At 37.9% G+C, this 19,824-nt stretch overlaps 1 protein-coding gene across 1 annotated transcript in view; it reads left to right on the top strand.

Moving 5' to 3' along the window:
- Positions 1–1,842: 1,842 nt before the first annotated feature.
- The window catches only part of LOC128018489 (LIM/homeobox protein LMX-1.2), a 59,792-nt gene continuing 41,810 nt past the window's right edge, over positions 1,843–19,824 (top strand). The window contains exons 1-3 of the mRNA XM_052604029.1: positions 1,843–2,118; positions 2,356–2,480; positions 3,417–3,603. Of these exons, the coding sequence (XP_052459989.1) occupies positions 2,411–2,480; positions 3,417–3,603 (257 nt within the window). The 5' untranslated portion in view covers positions 1,843–2,118; positions 2,356–2,410. The remainder of the gene's footprint in view (positions 2,119–2,355; positions 2,481–3,416; positions 3,604–19,824) is intronic.

Here is a 19,824-nt window from a genome sequence, read left to right on the forward strand (position 1 = left end):
TAATAATAATAGAGAGAGAGAACGAAAACTTGACATGAGTGTAGTTTAGCAACGACTGAGGACATATGCAATTAATAAAGACCTGAAGATGAAAGGCGCAACTATTTGTGGTTCTCAGCCCAAATATCCAGCACTGGGATACTAACAATTGCTCTCAGTGTATAGTCTTTGTATATAATTGTTAGTCATCGTTAGCCTGTCTCAAACATTTGTGCAGCAGTGGGCTGCCATTAAATACAGGTGATTTATTGTTTTCCTTCATGATCAAAACGGTGAGCAAAAATAATATTTCCTTACAATACTGATATAAATTATGTTGTGCAAAATTGTATTTGTCATTTAAGCAGTTAAGCGATTGGTCGTTGTTTTTAATAAGAACGAAATGTCTAATGGGTGGATTTACTGGGATTTACTCTCTTGAATAAAATGGCATGGTAACATTATAATAAAATTACATAGAAGCTATACATTTTAATAATGTATAAAAGATTCGTCACTTATCTGTTTTATCATTTCATTTGTTCAGATCGTCCTTTTTATTGTATTATTGTTTCTTTTTTTCACAAAGCTCACTAAATAAAATCTGGGACATTTAACTCATTAACTCGATTTTGATCTTTTCTGTGTAAATGGTATTCTTACTCCATCTCTGCCATCCTATTCCTATGACTGCACAAGGTTTTTTTTGTTTTTTGCTTTTTTTTCATCGGACTCTGTCAGCTGCTGTCTGTGGTTATCGGCCCTGATCTCCAGGTGCATCGTAGACGAGGGTCAGAAGGTTCGAGTCTTCATAATGGACACAAAAGCACAAAGCATGCGGACGGGCCAGGCGTGATGCTCCGCTACCTGATATCAAAGCCAGCAGCCTCTGCATGAGAAGAGAGGCCCTCGGAGCAGCCGGAATAAAACCAAAGAGTAACATGCGCTTCAAGGTTTTGAAGTGACACCATCTATTTACATCAACAACAATAACAGTAACATTTTACATTACAATAGGCATGTTACAAATTGGGCGTGATTGTGATTAATTACAAAAGAAACAACATCGCGTAATTGCATGCACTGCCACAGATTAATTACGAACGTGTAGCTATTCATCCTAATCGCACTGTAAGAAGTATTGGCTACATCTGCTACTACTACTGATAATAATAATGATGATAATAATAATAATAATAATAATAATAATAATAATAATAATAATAAAGATTAAAATTAACATTGATAATATTTTTGTTTTGTTTTTGTTGTCGCTTTGTTGACAGATAAAATGCATTTTCCTTATGTGTCTCTCTCTCTCTCTCTCTCTCTAGTCGTGCGTCTAATTTTGTTAAATTGACGGAAGCAGTTGTTCATTAATACGCAAATCACGTATTGCCCAAAATGTTATCAAATGCGTGCCGCTGTTCTGTGTCCATAAACGCATTACTTGTTTAAAATAATAATAATAAAAAAATAATGATAAACAAACAAAATAATAATAATAACTGGCCTTGAAATGCAACATTTAACATAGTATGTCAGGCATCAACATTCTTGAAGTGATCAAAACCATGAATATATAAATAAGTGTATGAAAAGGCTATGTAGACTGGTTCTTTCTTTCTTTCTTTCTTTAGGCCAAATCTTTGTCTGAATTAGACTGTGTTTTTAGACTCATTTGTTTCACCACAATTTTTGTAACATTGTTTACCATCCTTTTGCGCCTCTAGTTTGAGAGGCAATGCGATTTTGGAGGCGGAACACATTTAGTTCCACTCGGCAGAGTGCACGAACACTGGCGCACCAATAGCATCCCTATGTCAGTCAATAGTCTGCAAAGTGACGCGACCAAAATGGGAGGGTGCTTTCCCTCATGCCTATCTCAGTTTTGAGCTTTCTCAAGCTACAGGGAGCCGAATGGCGCACTAATTTAAGAGTTAACGTTTAGACATCTCCTTTATGGTTTTGTGGAATTTACCACTTATTTACTGAAAACTTTTTTTGCGGGACGAGACGACTTGTGCACGGTGTAGGAAAGGGAGGATCTTCCCTTGCAGCTCGTGACAGCACAGCCGGGATACAAACTTTGCGCTTTGTGCAGAAAACGTCTAGATTGACTTGGCCATTAACTAACAGGTGACTTAGTGCGTGTTTTAAGTTTTATAATTATGTCTTGTTCTGCTTCTGTGCCGAGGTTTGATCAAAAGCAAATACTTATCTTGCAAGTGGCAGTTGCAATGAAAAGTTTTCTTGAGCTGGCCATCTTAGAGGCAAAGCCGTGAGGTTGAGATTTCTTTAATGTTGTGTGCTATAGTTGTGGGATTTGAAGCATAGACAACTCTGACAAATGTGTTGTTGTGGATATTACAACAGGTCCTGAGTCACTAGGACGGCGCTTTCTTGCTGGTAACAGTGGGGATATTTAAAGATGCTGGACGGTATAAAAATCGAAGACCATCCGCTGCGGTCGGGACAGGCGACGCTTGGAGTTATGCTGGGTAAGTGATTCACTTTCTTCAGTATTGTAGCCTACCAGTGTGAACACGTTCCTGGATTACGAAAATATAATTTCTAGGAATTTTAATGATGCTGTTTTTATCAAGATGTACGCGAGAATGAAAACTGAAACTGTGGTATTTAAACTATGCAGGCGGCTGGGATGCATCCTCCTGTGTCATGCATTTTACCGGCCGGCCGCATATCTGTCGAATAATCAGGGCTAATTCTCACGGAACTGACGTATAAAACATTTGCTGAAATTTTATGCGCAACGTAATGCATTTATTTTGATACCGTTTTTTTTTCTTTTTTTTTTTTTTTTACAGAAACGGTTATTCTTATTTCTCCTTCACACACTTATGGCTGCTTCATTTTAACTAATAACTGTAACGTTTAAATACTAACGAAAATAAAAATAAATAAATAAATAAATAAAATAGGCCTACCGCAAAAGAAATACACACACAAATTGAAACACACACAGTAATAAAATTAAACAATAACAATAATAATAAAACACAAGTAAATAAGCAATAACAAAACAGCTATTATTATACAATTATTTATATTATTATTTATAATGGCTGGAAATTTTTACTCCACAGTTGTTGTTGTTGTTTTTTTTTTTTGTTTTTTTTTTTGTTTTTAGTAGCCTATATCTACATAAACAAAAAGTAGGTACAAATATTATTTAAGAATAAAATTTATGTAAACTGTAGTTTTGGCTGATCCTTTCGGTCTACTTTATGTTCGTAAACTTACTTTATGTAAATATTCGTGTCATTTTTGGTTTATTATTACAACTTGATATAATAACCACTCGTTCATTAATGTATGCCATTTATGTAACCTTATATAAAATCATACTGATAATGTTAATAATAAATAATTATATGAAGTTTTAAAGTTATTAAAATGATGCATTTGCTCTCCAGGGACGGAGTGCCATCACCAGGCGGTGTGTGAGGGGTGCCAGCGGCCGATATCCGACCGCTTTCTGATGCGCGTCAACGAGTCTTCATGGCATGAGGAGTGTTTGCAATGTGCCGTGTGTCAACAACCGCTCACCACCAGCTGCTACTTCCGGGAGAGGAAACTTTACTGCAAACACGACTACCAACAGTAAGGGCATGGATTATTTGAAAGAAATCATTGGCGTAACACGCACGCAGGTTCAGTGCTTCTTGACTTGTTTTCATTCAACTGTGATTAAGCAGAGAGAGTGACACATTTTTCGTTTTTACGCAATAGCACTCACCGTAGGCTATTTGTGGCGTTGGTGGTATATGATTTTGTTGAACTTGTCAACATCTTAAAAAATCTGTTGTTTTTACAATTGAGAGGCCAAGTGCACTGTGGTTTTGCCGAAGAATCGTCTTTATATTTATTAGGCTTTTATGTGTTATAGCCAAAATGAATTGAGTTCCTTAGTTCTAAACTGAGAAGTCAGTCCTGGATTTAGTGAGTGATAGTTTGGCTTGAATTTTCATTTCAGTTTACGCTGCACAGGATCCTTTTGTTGTTATTGTTGGTGGTGGTGGTGGTGTTTTTTTTTTTTGTTTTTTTTTGAGCTATGATATTTTGCAACGCAAGGACCATCAAAATTAAGCGATTTAATTTAATTTAGTCTTCTCTTCGGACATTCGATCAGTCGAGGACAACATAATTATTTGTTCACCGTTCACCTGTCATAGGTAGCTACAGTAGGTCTATATCCATTTAATGCAGATGGATGCGTGTTGATTAATCTTATTTTTTACGTTTATTTATACATTATTCAGCCTACATGCCCTTCATAAATGGTCAGAAATTATGTGATTTAAGTGAGACATTTATTATTATTATGGTATGCCACACACAAACATACACACATTTAAAGTCAAGAAATTAGCCTATAGCTATATAATTTCTTGACTTTATAAAACGTTGTTGTTGTTGTTGTTTTGTTTTGTTTTGTTTTTTTAATAACGCACTATTGTTTTTTCTTCTTTTATCTTTTTTTTTATTAATTTCTTTTTAATTAATAAGTTTTTTTTTTCATTAGTTTATTTTGCTAATTTATTATCTATTATTATTATACCTATACTTATTATTGTTGTTGTTGTTGTTATTGTATTTTACAATCTTCGGCCGTTCTGTCGTAGAATGTTTTTAATATAATCACACCTTAACCATAACATCATGATTCTTCAAACACTAAAAGTGAAGCATAGCCTATATACAAAATGCCTATTTTTTTTATTTTATTTTTTTTACCGGCACGGTATAACATTTAAAATGTTCTCGAATCGCACCTCTTATTCCTCGGTTATAAAATATTGTGTAGTCATATGGGATAGCCTAGATTAGTCTGAATTCGCACAGTGGGTGAGTGCTGTGTTGATATTGACCCGGTCCTGAAGCTGGGAGTGGACCGCAGGGCGCCTTATGTTGCATGTCTTCTCCCCATGTATGTCACTACTTGTGCAAGCTTTTGTGTCAGGGGTTTTGAAATATCGCTCCTTCTCTCATGGTAAGGACTGGGAGGTCCCTATACGACACCATGCAATAATTAAAGGGCCATATCTAACGCCAGACTTCAATAGTCGCCAATTTTTTTTCAGCTTCAGCTTTAATGTTAACAAAAAATACTTTATTATCTCTGGACTTATATTTCACACACTGGAGACGGCAGCTAGCTCTGAGACAGGCCAAACATGTGAAAATGTTTTCCTTTAGTGGCCTGTGGTATTATATGCTATATTTAGATTTCATAGTCTATATAAATTACTGTTTGTTAAGGCTACCTGTTATTGGAAAACATCTCTCAATTTTGTTTCTTTGCGTCACTACTTGTAATCTTAACTACGTTGTATTTTTATAAGGCATTGTGAATGTCAATCAGGTGTTAGTTTCATGTAAATCAAATTTCCCTGGTCTCATCTTCTTTTGCTCTTATTACCAAACCTGCCATTTGATAAACAGCCGTTTCGTCTCAGCATGCACACCTCTGCTATGGGGCTCCTCTCACACGCGCGCTACACAGGTAGCTAGCAGTAATATTTGTTTATTTATTTCGCAATGACGGGCCACTTAGTAGATGTAATTTGCACCTTTTTGACTTTTATGACGTTCATTTAGGTTGTACTTGTCAACCCCGCGAAGCGCCCGTGGCACCAGGTTGAAGCCTTTGACCGTTTCTGGTGGAACTCCTCCTAATGACATACTAGCATAAATTGATTCATGCCCTATAATCATTAGAACCGTAAATCACGACATTGGGCAAACGTTCATATTCACACCTCTCTGTCAGCTATTTACAGCACGAGCTTACCGGCGGGAATTTATAGCTTGTTTTGGCGCGGAAATTTCAGCTCGCTCTAGCTCAAGAGTAGGCTAACTTGGAATAGCAGGCTCTCGTTATTAGAGGATTAGCTTTGGAATTACGATCTGCAATGTTCTTTAAATGGCTCTGCAGACCTTTGCATTAGCGCCAATTAAAGACACAGGTTATGGAAATATAATTGTGTTTTTAAGCTTTTAAATTCTCTTTAATGTGTCTGAATTAATTGGAATTGCAACGCCATTACCATAGGTGGAGCCTACACTTTCTTTCTTTCTTTCTTTCTTTGAAAGAAATAATATTAAATAACCCAGATAGACTTTTATAAATTATAATTTACAAACATTTACGAAGTAGTTTGGACAAACACCTTTTATTGTCTTAAAATTAATATCATTTTCTTTTCAGTAAATGTTATTATAATAGCTTTATATTCATATATTTTTTAAACATGTAAATGTATTTATATATATATATATATATATATATATATAAATATTTATTATTATTATTATTATTATTATTATTATTATTATTATTGTCTATGTTTAATAAATAGATTTACTACAAAATAAATCAAAGATTGTTGCTTCTAATGTTATGAAAATGAGAATAATGCACTTCCTCTAGCTTAGAAGTTGTTTTTGGCAAAAAAAAAAAAAAAAAATGTTGTATGTGTATGTGTGAGAGAGAGACATACTGTAATGTTTCTTACTGTTGTATTTAACTCATTGTGATTTGAATTATTCTTAGATAGACAGCAGGATTTCTGTACCATGAGTGCAGTAGATAATGAGGGATTCTGAGCACTCAGGGTTTGTGTATGCATAGATAGATATGCATGCCTTAACTTCTGCCATTCAATTTTACAGTGTTGTTTAACAGAAGTGTATATATTTGTGTATTATTCGAATGCTGAGTGGTTGAATGTTCTTGTCTGGCCTTAGTGTCAGTGAAACCTGGCTCAAGTCTGCTGTTAGTCTTGGTCCAGGGATAATTTGCTTGAAGTAGGAAGTTGTGGATGATCCCCTGGTGTGCTGATAGTTCTATTTTAGCACCGTGGGGGCGTCCTCCTGCGATATGTTGTTTTTTAATTAGCTCTGCTTTGTGAGCGGGATGCCGCATTCCCGCTGACATGAGTGGATTTTGGGCCTGGCAGTGTGTTTTCTACATGACTGGAGCCGTACACCCTCCCAAGACACCCTGACATTGTTTTGACCAAGAATGCCTTTACTGTCCAGTTACTGGTTCAATTAAAATAACCTTTATATCAGCATGATGATTTATTAATGATTTGTGATTGTTTTTCTATATTTGTATGCATGTAAAAATGAAAACATCTGTGTTTGGATGAATGTGTGAGAAGTAGACTTACGCGTTTAGAGAAGTGAGGCGGGTACTAATCCTGCAGCGTTCAGGGGCTTTTGCTTGCTGTGCTGCAGGCCCTCGTAGCGCTCTGCTCTGGGATGAGGCCGAGCCTGAGCCAGCCTGTTCCTCTGCAAGGAAGTATTAGGTTTTGTGTCAACATTAGCCCAGCCTCTCCTGGCAGCATTAAAATGATGCAATCATCTGTCATCTCAAGACTAGTGCCACACAGCCCCCACCACCAGACGTTTAACGCTTTGACCTAAAGGGATGTTATTCTGGTGTAGAGGGAAGCGTTAGATGTCTGGGTTTTGCTTTTAAATTCACTTGTGGAATAGAATATTTAGTTTTCTCTGTGTGTCTCTTCTCTTTTAGATGTGTGATTGTTGTTAATGTCCTTGACATGTAACTCCATCTCTGTGATGGTGTTTAACCATGGAAAATATGTATGCTATGACTATAAGTGGAATGTGCCAGCCAGCTTTAAAGAATATTTATTTTGCTATTATAAATACATTACATGCACAAGCTTATATTTCTTGAGCTACACCATAGAAAAAATGTCACAACCACTAGTTTATTATTATTTTTTACTCTTATTTAATGATTTTGAAAGTGTTTTTTAACTAAAACTAATTATTAATCCATTTGATCCAATTATTAATTCACTTCATACCAGGTATGGTTTATACTTGAACTTATATGTTCATATTTATATTTTTATATTTACATATACAGTCATTTGTAATAATTTATTTTACTAGTTATATAACAATTACTAAGAATAATAATAATAAAAATCTATGGATGTTAGCTTCACCTCTTAAAACTTAATGCTAAATGAAATATTTTACAATAATGTATTACAATAAGATATTTATAATCTTAATTGTAAGCATTGGTTAATTATCTAGAATTAGATCATTTATGTGAAGTGTGTAATTTCTTCAACATTATAACATCACTTAAATTAATTGCAGAAATAATGACAGGAACACGCCCATTGTCATCCATTGGATGGGCAAACAGATAACCCCGCCCCTGAATAAGAGCTGTTTCTGTGTTGGACTGGTTGAGATGCTGAGCCACAGTGTTTATTTCAAGGGAATCAACTTACAATTTAGTTTACTTAGTTGCACACATAAATAGATATATCATCCACTATGCAAATAAAAAGATCCCTTCTGTTTTAGCATGCTATTAAGAAGCCATAAGCACAATATCTCTCCATCATTCCTCTCTTATGTTGCTGTAGGCTTTTTTTGTCTCTGTTCCACACTGTTCTCAACATAGTGATGAAGTTCAGTGTCTCCACAGTGTTATTCCTACACAGGCTTTTCACAGATGCAAGAAAACACTGGCACTGGTATGGCAGGTGATGCCACGGGGCATGTGGCTCGCCTACGGCTCACTATCACACCCACATAACACATTCACAACCAACGCATGAAGACATTATGCAAGTGGATTTGTCTCAAAACAAGAAAAACTGAAAAAATGTATATGCAAAAACAACATCAACATAATCCAGTGATAGAACAAATATTGGTTTGTTTCAAAGTCTCCACATTCTCTAAATAACACTGGACTATTAAGATGTCTTGCGAGAGTGTTTCAACTGTCTTGTCATAGACAAGAAGATTTAAGCTTGGCTCACGTCTTAGATGCAAGTTATGAGGATGATAATCGAATCTCATCTTGGACTTCTCAGACTCTTTCTCTCCCTCTCTTTCTTTTTCATATCCTAATGAGATTAGCCTCCCAATCGCCATAGTACTAGCCAATTTGAATGACAGGTCTGCTCCGCTATTCAAGGCTATCTTACTAAGCTCTTCGCCGCATTGTCCTGAATGGAGGGACTGACGGAAGCTGTGTGCCCTAATCCTCTTATTTGTGTCAGAGGGAGAAAAGAGGGAAGAATGAGGTGGAATGGGACAGTGATTTGGAATAGCACCACTGCCGCTTCCTCCCTCTGAAACCTCTCTCACAGCCAAGTGAGCATGAGGGGGATCTTACGAGGCTCAGGCTCACAGACAAACAGAGCCACACATGCATTAGGCAGTTTGCTCCCTCCATTTAACCCTTGTTCTGAAACCATTTTCACAAAGTGCGAAGCTCTTGATGGTGGAATAAATCGCATTTTGAGTAGCATTTTGTAATTTCAGCAGGTATTCATGCTCACCCTCGTGTGGATTCAGACCTGACTTTCTTTCTTCTGTGGAGCACAAAAGGTATTTTGCAAATGTTCTTTGAAGAACTTTGCTTGGACACCAATGTTCTTTGAAATGTCTTCTTTTATGTTCCATAGAAGAAAGAAAGTCATGTTTGGAACAAAATGTGGTTGAATAAATGATGACTGAATTTTCCTTTTTGGGTGGACGATCTCTTTAAATGTCAAAACCTGCATTACTTTATTAGAGCATTTTAAGGGTCACTTGAAAGAATGACTTTTGCTGGTTCTTGCGGGATGCTTTGTGGTCTTTTGTGCCTGCGCAGTTCAGCTCCTTCACGTGGAATAAGCTTTCTCTGGGTCGGACCCTCCTGGAGCTAGAGGTATTCTGTCTTCAGCTGGAGCTCCCACAGTTCTTTATTTACTCATTCAACTAGTTGGAAGTCTGTTAGACTCCAGATCAGATGCTCTGAAACCAATCAGATTACCCCAACCAGCCAATTACCTTCCTCTTCATGACCACAGTTCTAAAGCTCCGCATTCTGCATTGTGATATTTCTTCTTTTTCTTCATAAAGGGAAACAGAAGAGCCGTTGGAACGTCCTTGAGTGTTGTCATACCACCAAAGTCCTTGTTTGGTCCTTTCAGGAAAATTAAGTTACTCTGGTCAGGAAATGAATTCTTACAATTTAGCACATCCTGGTATTTGCAGTGAACTTGACAGGCTGCATTTGGTGTGGCTACAAAATTTTGTGTGGTTGTAACATTAAACCTTGTTGATGGAATCGTATAAGTTTGGATATATCTGCTTTTAAATCCTTCAAAAATTGGCCCTGTTAACGCCCATTGTAAATGCCTTATTATAAGCTTCTGCTCAAAACTGTGAAATTATGTACTTCTTAATTATGTTCACATCTTAATGTGTGTGTGTGTGTGTGTGTGTGTGTGCTTCATTGGTACATGAAAATTTAGTGGCTTTATCCTCTTGTGCATCAAAGCAGAGGTGTCATTGCTCATTGTGTGTATCCGGGATGAAATCCTGAATCCTGTGGTCTAAATATTCCTTATCTCCCTCCAAGGGTTGAGGGGAAGCTGAAGTAGGAGACAGGTTAAAGTAAACTGAAAAAAAAAAAAAAAAAAAAGATGGTGTTCTGACCAACAAGACCTCCTGTTTCCCCACCACGGTCCTGATCTTCTGTCGTTATGGTGAACACTGCTGGACTGGACCAAGGAAAACAAACGTGAGCAGGAGATGGTGGGAATCGTATTTCCATACCTCCATGGGACTGTGAGCCCCCCACAAGCAGCTAAAATGATTTGTGTTGGAGGCCAAAAGACCCATGGCAGCTTCAATAAGTGGAGGATGGAAATATTTGGATAACAGTCAATAGAAGGCACAGTGAAGGAGAATGGAGTGGATGAAGGAGAGGCATGAAAAAAGAAGCAGCTAACTGGATTGCAGATGTTTAAATCTTTTTTTCTTTTTTTTCTGTCAGACGATTCAGAGGAGTTTAACACAAAGCCACAGCAGTGTAAACACATTTGGCTTTAATTTTATTGTCGTAGAAATTAAAAGAATATTCCGGGTTCAGTGCAAGTTAAGATTGATCAACAGCATTTGTGGCACAGTGTTGATTACTACAAAGCCATTTGTCCCTTCTTTTCTTGAAATAAATAAAGAAATAATACTGTCTGGTTTAATAAGTCACACAATGGTGGACAAATGCATACATTTAAATCTAAAATCAAATTAACCATAAAAAAGGAAGAATGAAAAATAACTTTACAGTTTACATAAAATACAAGTTTAAACAATAATTCATAGAAGTGCTTTTCTAAAATTAGGAGCTTCATATTTCTACTTTTAAATCATTTACACTAAACCTTCGCCCCTTTAACTTCCATTGTCAATGCCTCGTTGTAACCTTGATTGCTGCTTTTGTAAAAAAGCAAGTCACGTTAAAAGTCTCAAAAGTTCTGTTGTCAACAGAACTTACACTGAATCCAGAATATTCTTTTAATAGAAACAGAACAGATCCTATTTTTTATTTTAGAGAAGATTTTAACCTTGATCTTTGTGATGTCATCTTTAGGTAAGGTCTCATGTTACTTTTTCACTAAGGGATGCCACCTTTGTGAGACGAAAAAAAAAAAAAAATCCAGAAAGTATGATACTGATCGTCTGTGCCTTTTTCCTCCTTTCTCTCCCCCTCTCTCCTGTATTTCCATGTCTCTCCTGGCTGGATGCTAATATTTCTCTGAAAAGAGCTATAATACATCTTCCTGGGAATTTCCACCACTCACAAGTGCAGCAAAATGATCTGCTAGTCAAAAAAAAAAAAAAAAAAAGGCAGATGAGGGAATGAAATATTGAGGATTTCTGAAAATCAAATAAGGGAAAATGATTTATTCCATAGTGGCATTTTAATGAAGACTCATGTGACTTTGTTTACATACGAGCGACAGCAGAAAACCTAAAATATTGGCTGATTAATATCGAGATATTACACGTTCTTTGTTTTTGTGTCAAACAATGCATCCTCTTTATCCTGTTTTACCCTGTGAATGCTGTTGTTTTGATAGTACACTTCTTACCAGTGCTCTCTATTGCCCATCCTTTTTGGCAGGATTCATAACCACAAACACAAACATGCTGTTCAGACATAATAGTGTTTCGAAGAAACATTGAACCTTAGAACTTCTTATTCAGCAGTAAGGCCTGAACGAGGAGCAATGCTAAACTCACTCCAGTCACATATGGAGAATAGATAGACCTGAATTATGCATATTTCACCCCTCAAAGAGTCAAACATTTCTGTTATGGTCTCAAACATGTTCTCCATCTCAGACCAATCCATCTCTTCTCCTGGCTTCCCTGCTTCTGTTGTTTTTTTTCCTTTGGAGTGAGTGAGTAACTCCATTCCCCCCTCCTGAGGTGGGCGTCTGTCTGTTGTCAGGCGTGAGGAGCGGCCCCTGCCCCTGCAGTTAGCAAGGGGAGAGCGATCCTGACCCCCGGCCCAGAACATGAAACCAGAGCCGATGTGTGGCGCTTGGTGCTCAGCTGGAGAGGCGGCAGAGGCCGACCTCCAGCTTCACATCACACCGTGCGCCAGACTCTTCTCTGCCCTCCTTCTTCAGCTCTGTAGTGGTTGGACACAGTGCCAAACCACCTGATGGCAAAGCCTGAACGCCTCACTCACCCAAAAACATCTCCGTCTGTAAGATAAACAGTCTGTTGCAATCCAAACAGTTTGCTGTCACATTCATCCTCGTTTGCATAAGTACTCTTTGCAAGAGTTAAGAGGATTACAAGAGTGTTATACTATAAATGTCTAAAATAATACACAAATTAAAATATCTAATGGAATAAAAGAAGACTGTATTTAAGTACAGAAACTATACTAGACTCTTTATTTGGCTTATGTCCTTTCTTATTTGTTGTGAGGGTCTGGATTGGTGTTTTAATTTAACTAATAAATTCTTGTCTTGAGGTGGATACTTAAATACCGACATAAGGAACATTTTCCGTGTCGGCACGTCTGTCGTTTTATTCGGAACTAGCAATAAAGATTCTCGGATGAATCAGTTCTTTGAGTCTTTTTTTTTTGTTGTTTGTTTGAATGAAAAGTTCAAACAGATTGACAAAACTATATTAATCGGTTCACGATTTAGTCTGAATCAGTCAGACAGTCGTTTGGTGCAGCTGTCACGCAGTAAAACAAGGCAATACTTAAAACATGGAAAACAAAGAAAATACATTGGATTGAGTGGAATATTTATCTACAAACCATTGGAAATGCTCTCATTTTGCTGCATTGAAGAAGGACTTTAGGAGGTTCAACACCAGCATGTGAAAATTGTGAATGACTGTGTTCATTTGAAGACTCTTTAAATGAAACAGTGTCAAGATGTATGAAATCATTAAAAATAAAGGCACTTGAGATTATTTTTACATGTACTGTATAAATACTATGGTGCAAGGAATACCACAATGATCAATACCATGATATTTATTTTAAAACACAACATGGTATTACCATTTAAATCCATCATTGTACCTTAGTACTGCTACAAAAGGCTAAGTTTTTGAAAGATAATTTTGAGTTAGGGCAATGTCATTAGAATAGTGTTTTTTAAGAAAAATATTTAGACACATTTTTGGATCACAAACCACCAGATTATTTGAGAATAATTGGTAAGGTGCTTTCCCAACCAATCTACAATCTATTAACAAAGCAAAATCAAAACAAGGACAGAAATGTATCATAGCTTTCAAAAGAGATCTCTGCAAACTTATCGTCCATAATGTTGGACCCAGTGATGTAAGCGGAGAAGAATAAATGATCTGCTCTGAAGTGTTAAGTGCTTTAGTGTTATGATATCAAATGGAGCATGAAGGGTTGGACAGAGGTTTATGATTTCACATCTGTATCCCTTTCATTGCTCTTTCCTGTCATTTCCCAGTCTCAGAGCAGCTGTCTGTCACTCACATGTGGGCTGTATTTGCATACAGTTGCTGAATTGTCTTTGTATATGTGACTACACTGCGTCATGTGATGAAAAAGAGTTGATCGCTCACAGTAAACCATTCAATCTCAACTGGATTTTCTCTGGGATGCTGACTTGTAGCAAATTTTTATTGGTTGTATATCCTTTGTGATATTTAAGCCCTCTTAATTGTTCTGTCATTGCTACATCACATCACATGATTTCATAGTTGGTTGCCATTTATTATCTACATTTGCCATTTTCTGTCCTCCTGTTGTCCGCAACAAAACTACAACCTAATTTTGAAAAAATACTGCCATGCGATGCTCACACACGCACACATGATACTCTTTAAGAAACCTCTTGGTGGTGTGGTGGTGCGGGTGTTTGCCTTTATAACAAAGTGGCTGCGGGTGTTGGCGTATTGGTTTTGTGGTTTTTAAGTAGAGCTGATGTTTCAGTATCTGACAGGCTGCGAAGCTTTTGAAGAGCTGATGTTCGGGTTATTCGCAGTGGAAGGGTAGCTGCTGTATCCTCTCAAGATTTTGGCCTGATCCACCAGTTCCACGCTTGCAGGCACGCACATAAGCACCGCACATCTGCATCCCACATGCTTAGATACACGCGTACACATGTTGTCGGATTTGAGACTATAATCAGATTAATTGGTCCATCTTTCCTTGGAAACCGAACATGCATTGTACGTTAAAAATTTTTTTTATAAGAGCCGTATTGATGTAACATTAACCAGAAGCCGTGCTCGGAGTGTGGGGTCAGAGGGAAACTTGAGGGCCCCTGACATGACATCCTAATGAAATAAAGACTGCAGAAAGAGAGCGAATGCAAGAGAACCCTCTCAGCATTAGCTATTAAGAGAGAAGAATGATTCCTTTTCTCCGTACTGTGCTCACAAATTATACCTCTAAAAGCGTTTTCTACCTTTTTTGTTTTTAAAAATGTTAACTGTTACCTCAGATGTTATTTCTCCCCATTTGAGAAACATGAGTAAAAATCAGTCATGGCCCCATGAGGGAAGCCGAACATTAGTTGAAGTATGTTTCTAATCCTTATTAACATTCTCCAAAGTCATGCATGAAATATGTTTTGTGCCACACTACGCACCATGTGTTTTTCTTTTTCTCCCCAAGTATTTTTCAAACAGAGATCCACTGCACACTGCTGTGCATTATTTTATTATAGGGTTGAAGCTCACCGCAAGCCCTGCGAGTTTAAGAGAAGGAAAAACCGGCCTTGATTTTCCACTAGGGTTTCATTCGCTTTGTCCCAATGCTCCCTTCTGCTCGATTGTTGATTCGTAGTGATGTCATCAGTGCAGGTACAACATGACGTTTTGTTTCTGTTCACAAACAGTCTGCTGTTCAGACAGGCATTGCATTATTCCACCACATGTTTTCTTGATACCTCTCCTCTTTCTCTGTGGCTGTATTTCTCTCTGTCAGGTTCTAAAGTCTCCCAAAAAAACACATCAAACTCCAGGGAGAGATGTATGATCAATCAAAAGGCTCAAGCATCATTATACAAGTATCTCCCAACCATGTGGGTTTTTTCCCCTCCTTGGGAGACATGCGAGCAGCTGCGAAGGAACTCTTTTGCCAGCTATCAGATGAACCTCAGCAGACATTCGTTAAGGATTATGAGAGAAGTTTTTCTGTTTTTCATAATTGAAATGACCAGTGAGAGAAAGACAAACGAGCAGCTCGAGAGCCAAACAGGAAGAGTTTGTGGACCCTTGGCCGAAGTTCATATAGTGTATGAAAACACTTAATTTGAAGATGTGGTCTTTTAGTTCCTTGTTGTATGTAATGAGCTGAGAGCTGCGAGACAGAAAGCAAGGAAAAGGGGGAGAGAGAAATAAAGTGAGCGGTTTCTAAAGGGGACATTAACATAGGGTTTGGTAGTATTAAAAGAGATTTACACACCAATGTTTTAAAGCCGTTTTCTTTAGCTCACCAGCTCCTCTTTTACGGATATTTCAAGGAAGCTATAAAAGTGAAGCGTCAACTGGAGCAGAATCCCTGACGTGGCATTGGAGATCGGCCCCTCAAGCCACACTGCATCTGAGACCTGACAACTATTGGGGTGCTTGGGTTTGAGTTCAACCGCAGTTGGTGAAAGTCAGAGCAAGATAAATAAGTAAGCAGCGAGTGCTCTAAGGTTTCACGTGACTTTGTTAGGATATGTTTTTGCCTGTATTCGGTGAAGACTCGGATTGTATAACCCGTGATTGTGTTCCTCATGATACCTACTCTTCTGCGGAGGGCCCTGTTTGTGACCCTAATTCAGCAGTGTTGTCTGTTTCCCATGCGGTTCTTTTGAAGCATGGGGTCTGCGTGGTCCAGAATGCCTCTGTTCTGTGTCAGATGTCATACTCCCCTCCGGGCTGACCAACAGGCTCTCTTTGCACCCTGATGTGCCCATAACATTTAACGGTGCTTTGGCAACCCTAAATGGAAACTCTTACTTTGCCTCCGCAATCAGTGTTCATTTCTTCTCTGGTTGCATTTGTATTTCTGTTTCCTTCATTATTATTTAATTAGTTATTTAATCCTGAGTCTTTGATATCTGTGAGGACGAAGACTTCAATGGAACATTGATGGAGAAACATACGTCTTCTCACAGGGGTGCACGAAAGAGCAGTGATTTGTCCAGTGGTTTAGTAGGTCTTTTGAATGTAACATAAGAGAAAAATGGCAGTATTTGCATGTTTTTCTAGGTGTATATCATTGTTGAGGACCTCTAAACAGGGGTGATGCTCAGTTTTATACTAACAATCCAAGTTAAATTTGCTAAATCCACCGTGGGATGCATTTTTAGAATGCATTTTTAACACTAGTTTCTCATTCCACTTAGGAAAGGTGTATATTGAATGGATATAAACAGTCATGACATGGGATTCAGAGTGTTTAGATAACTTTTATCTCAAAAACGTCCTACATGTACAATTCCCCAGTTACATAAATTAGTACCATGCCACTATTAGTTCTTGGTATTTTAATGACTAAGCTTGTATCTTGATTATATTCCAGAGTACTTTATGTTGGGATGTGGACATCAGAGACTGATTTCTGTAACGTGCACAATTCTTTATCTCGGTTTTCGTGTCCCGGCTGTCCTCCTCGAGATGGACACTCACCCTGTGGCGGCAAACCACCAGCGGTCTGTAGGTAATTGCACAAGTGGTTGAAATTTCAAAGTGATGCGCTCACTCTCTGTCCTCCAAATGTGTTTAGGTGCTAGACTGGGAGCTTGTAACGTATTCTTAAGATATTTCAGATAGAAAGAGATGTCGTTTTCCAGTGGTTGCATGAGAGTAGATGTCCGTTTCATCCTTGAGATTTGTGACTCTGGGGACATCCATGAGATACATTGCATCAAGCCCAGGATGCACTAAAAGTGTCCTTCGCAGCTAGCTGTTTATGTGGAAGGTTCATAAGACCCACAGGATCAAAGAAAAGCAGGAAAAAAGGGCATAGAAGGGAACAGGAAAAATAAACAGAGAGGGCATGTTTTTTCTAACTCTTTATTTTTTTGTTGTCAACACTGTTAATCATGTTAGCATCGGCTTTACAGCTCCTCCCACAGCAGGGGCTCATGCTGTGGAGAGTAGCCCGTTATTTTAATTTGTTGTTTTTATTACTGTGAAGAAAAATAAAACTGAGAAAATGCAAAACAGATCTCTTAAACATAAGAACAATGGCAGTTAAAAATGATCAAAAAAAAAAAAAAACTTTACACCACAGACCTATATCCTATTCTCTGCATATTTTTTTTTTTTTTTATTGCATTGTAACAATTTGTTCTCTGAAAGGCCAGTGAGCAAATGAAGATCATACTTGACAGTTGCTTATTTCTTTCCTACATTCACCATCCCATTTGTTTATTTTCCAGGTTTGCTTTGCATGGAAACATTCATCATTCTGCTGTATAAATGATACGATGTCTGTCAGGCAAGTTTTCAGAATAAATGCCAATGCTTTCGTGTTCAGCGAGTCTTAATTGACCTGATTGCCACACGTATCTGTTCTCCAACATTATGAAAACACAGCTGTTTATATTACCAATACATATCCCCACACATTCACCACTTTCAAAGCCAGCAAACTAATTCCCATATGAAGCAACACATTAGTTTTTGGTACTGCACAAGATTGGGCGAAACTATTAAGGCCACACAGACCTCAGAAGTCCACAAGCGCATTTCACCCCCATAATCAGAATTTATATGCCAGTGGGGTCGCAAGCGATTTGTTTTGGCTGTCCGTTGGAGTGCAAACACGTGCTTATGAAGAGGCTGGTGCAGACGGAACGGGCGAAAGGCCTCAGAAACCTGTGGTTCCTGTCTCTCACTTCATCTGTTTTACTCTCTTCGAGTTTTAATTGGGAGTTATTGCTCGTGAGATAAGTGTGGGGATAAGCGCTCTGTGATCTATGAGGTGCTTGGACATCGCCGGTGCCGTGCAGTAACAGAATGTGTTTGGGGTCTTGGGCTTGATCCCTGTTCTACTCCTCTTGCCCTCTTAAGATGTCTTCTGATCTCTTGCAAATTTATGAATTCCCTGTCCCCTTCTCTTATGAATTAAAACAGATTGCAGATTTGCATTGTTCTGTAACTTTTGATTTCAAACACTTTCGTTAAGCATTACCTGCACTCTTCAGAAAGAGTGACACAATAGAACCATTTTGGGTTCCCCAAAGAACATTTTCAGTGAACAATTTTTAAAAGAACCTTTTTTCTCTTAATGCGAAGGATATTTCAATAATCTGAAGAACCTTTTCCCATTATAAAGAACATTTTGTGCACTGGAAATGTTCCACACTCTTAAAATTACGTTTTGGCATCTATGGTTCAAGGAAAACCTTTAACATCCATGAAACCCCTTTCCATTTCTTAAAAGTGTAAAAAGATTCTTTAGATTATTCAAATGTTTTTCACACTAAGACAAAAATGGTTCTTTCAAGAACTGTTCAGTGGAGGGAACCAAAATGGTTCTGTGGAATTGCTTTTGGAACCTTTGTTTTTACGGATGCTATATGTTTTTCGAGGTGTCTCTCATGCCAGTGATGGTGCACATAGGGTGACATTCCAACTCTAGCCATGTTAATGCTCCGCCTAAGGGGGGTATTAAGGAATGTGATGGCTTTGAAGCTATCCCCTCTTTCTCCTTAGCTTTCTCTCCTTTGCTTTTTCTGGTCTCCCAGCGTTCGCCTTGATCCCTCCCTCCTCCTTTTTTTCCTTCTCCCTCTCATTATTTATGGCCGTACCCATCCTTCACCTGTGAATAGCTGGTGAGGATGAAAGATTACTTCTCTTCAGGCGTGCATGACTGTTGTTTCACATGGATTAATGGGGCAAGGAGTGCTTTCCCTAAGCACAAAGAGACAAATTTGAGCATTAAATTAGACAACTCTTACATGCCAAAAGTGTTTGCTCATTGGACAATCGCCAACTTGTTTCCAGAGCCTGTCAGAGTAAATCACCTTAGATTCACTGATGAAGGCTAATCCTGTAAGCAACCATAAGTACGCTAAGATTTTAGACTTGTTATATTCTTTTAGGCTAAAGTAAATCTAGCTTCGGGCAGTATATTTTCAGACTGCAGGATTATGCTCTGATGTTTCATGGGTTACAAAAACTGGAAAAGAAAGTTTTTTTTGTGTTGAAGCTTAATGTTGGATGTAATTCACTTACACCAACATTCTGACATTTTGTGATGTGCAGTTGTGATGGTTCATGCTCTGTAACTATCAGCACTCTTTTGAGAAGCCTGTGAAATGACTGTGAGCACAGTTTTATTGTGCTGTCTGTACTGAGACACCAAGTTGAAACACGACATATCACATATTGAAGGGCTTGTCCTTTTTTGTTTAAATAGTCTATATCCTTAAGTGTGTATGTCAGCAGTGAACCATTATTTCAGTGATGCACTGATGTTAAAACTGTCCAAACAGTTAGCTGGTAATTATTAAAAATAGAAGA

Source organism: Carassius gibelio, chromosome A8, assembly GCF_023724105.1.
Source record: "Carassius gibelio isolate Cgi1373 ecotype wild population from Czech Republic chromosome A8, carGib1.2-hapl.c, whole genome shotgun sequence".
In the NCBI taxonomy this organism is placed as follows: Eukaryota; Metazoa; Chordata; class Actinopteri; order Cypriniformes; family Cyprinidae; genus Carassius; species Carassius gibelio.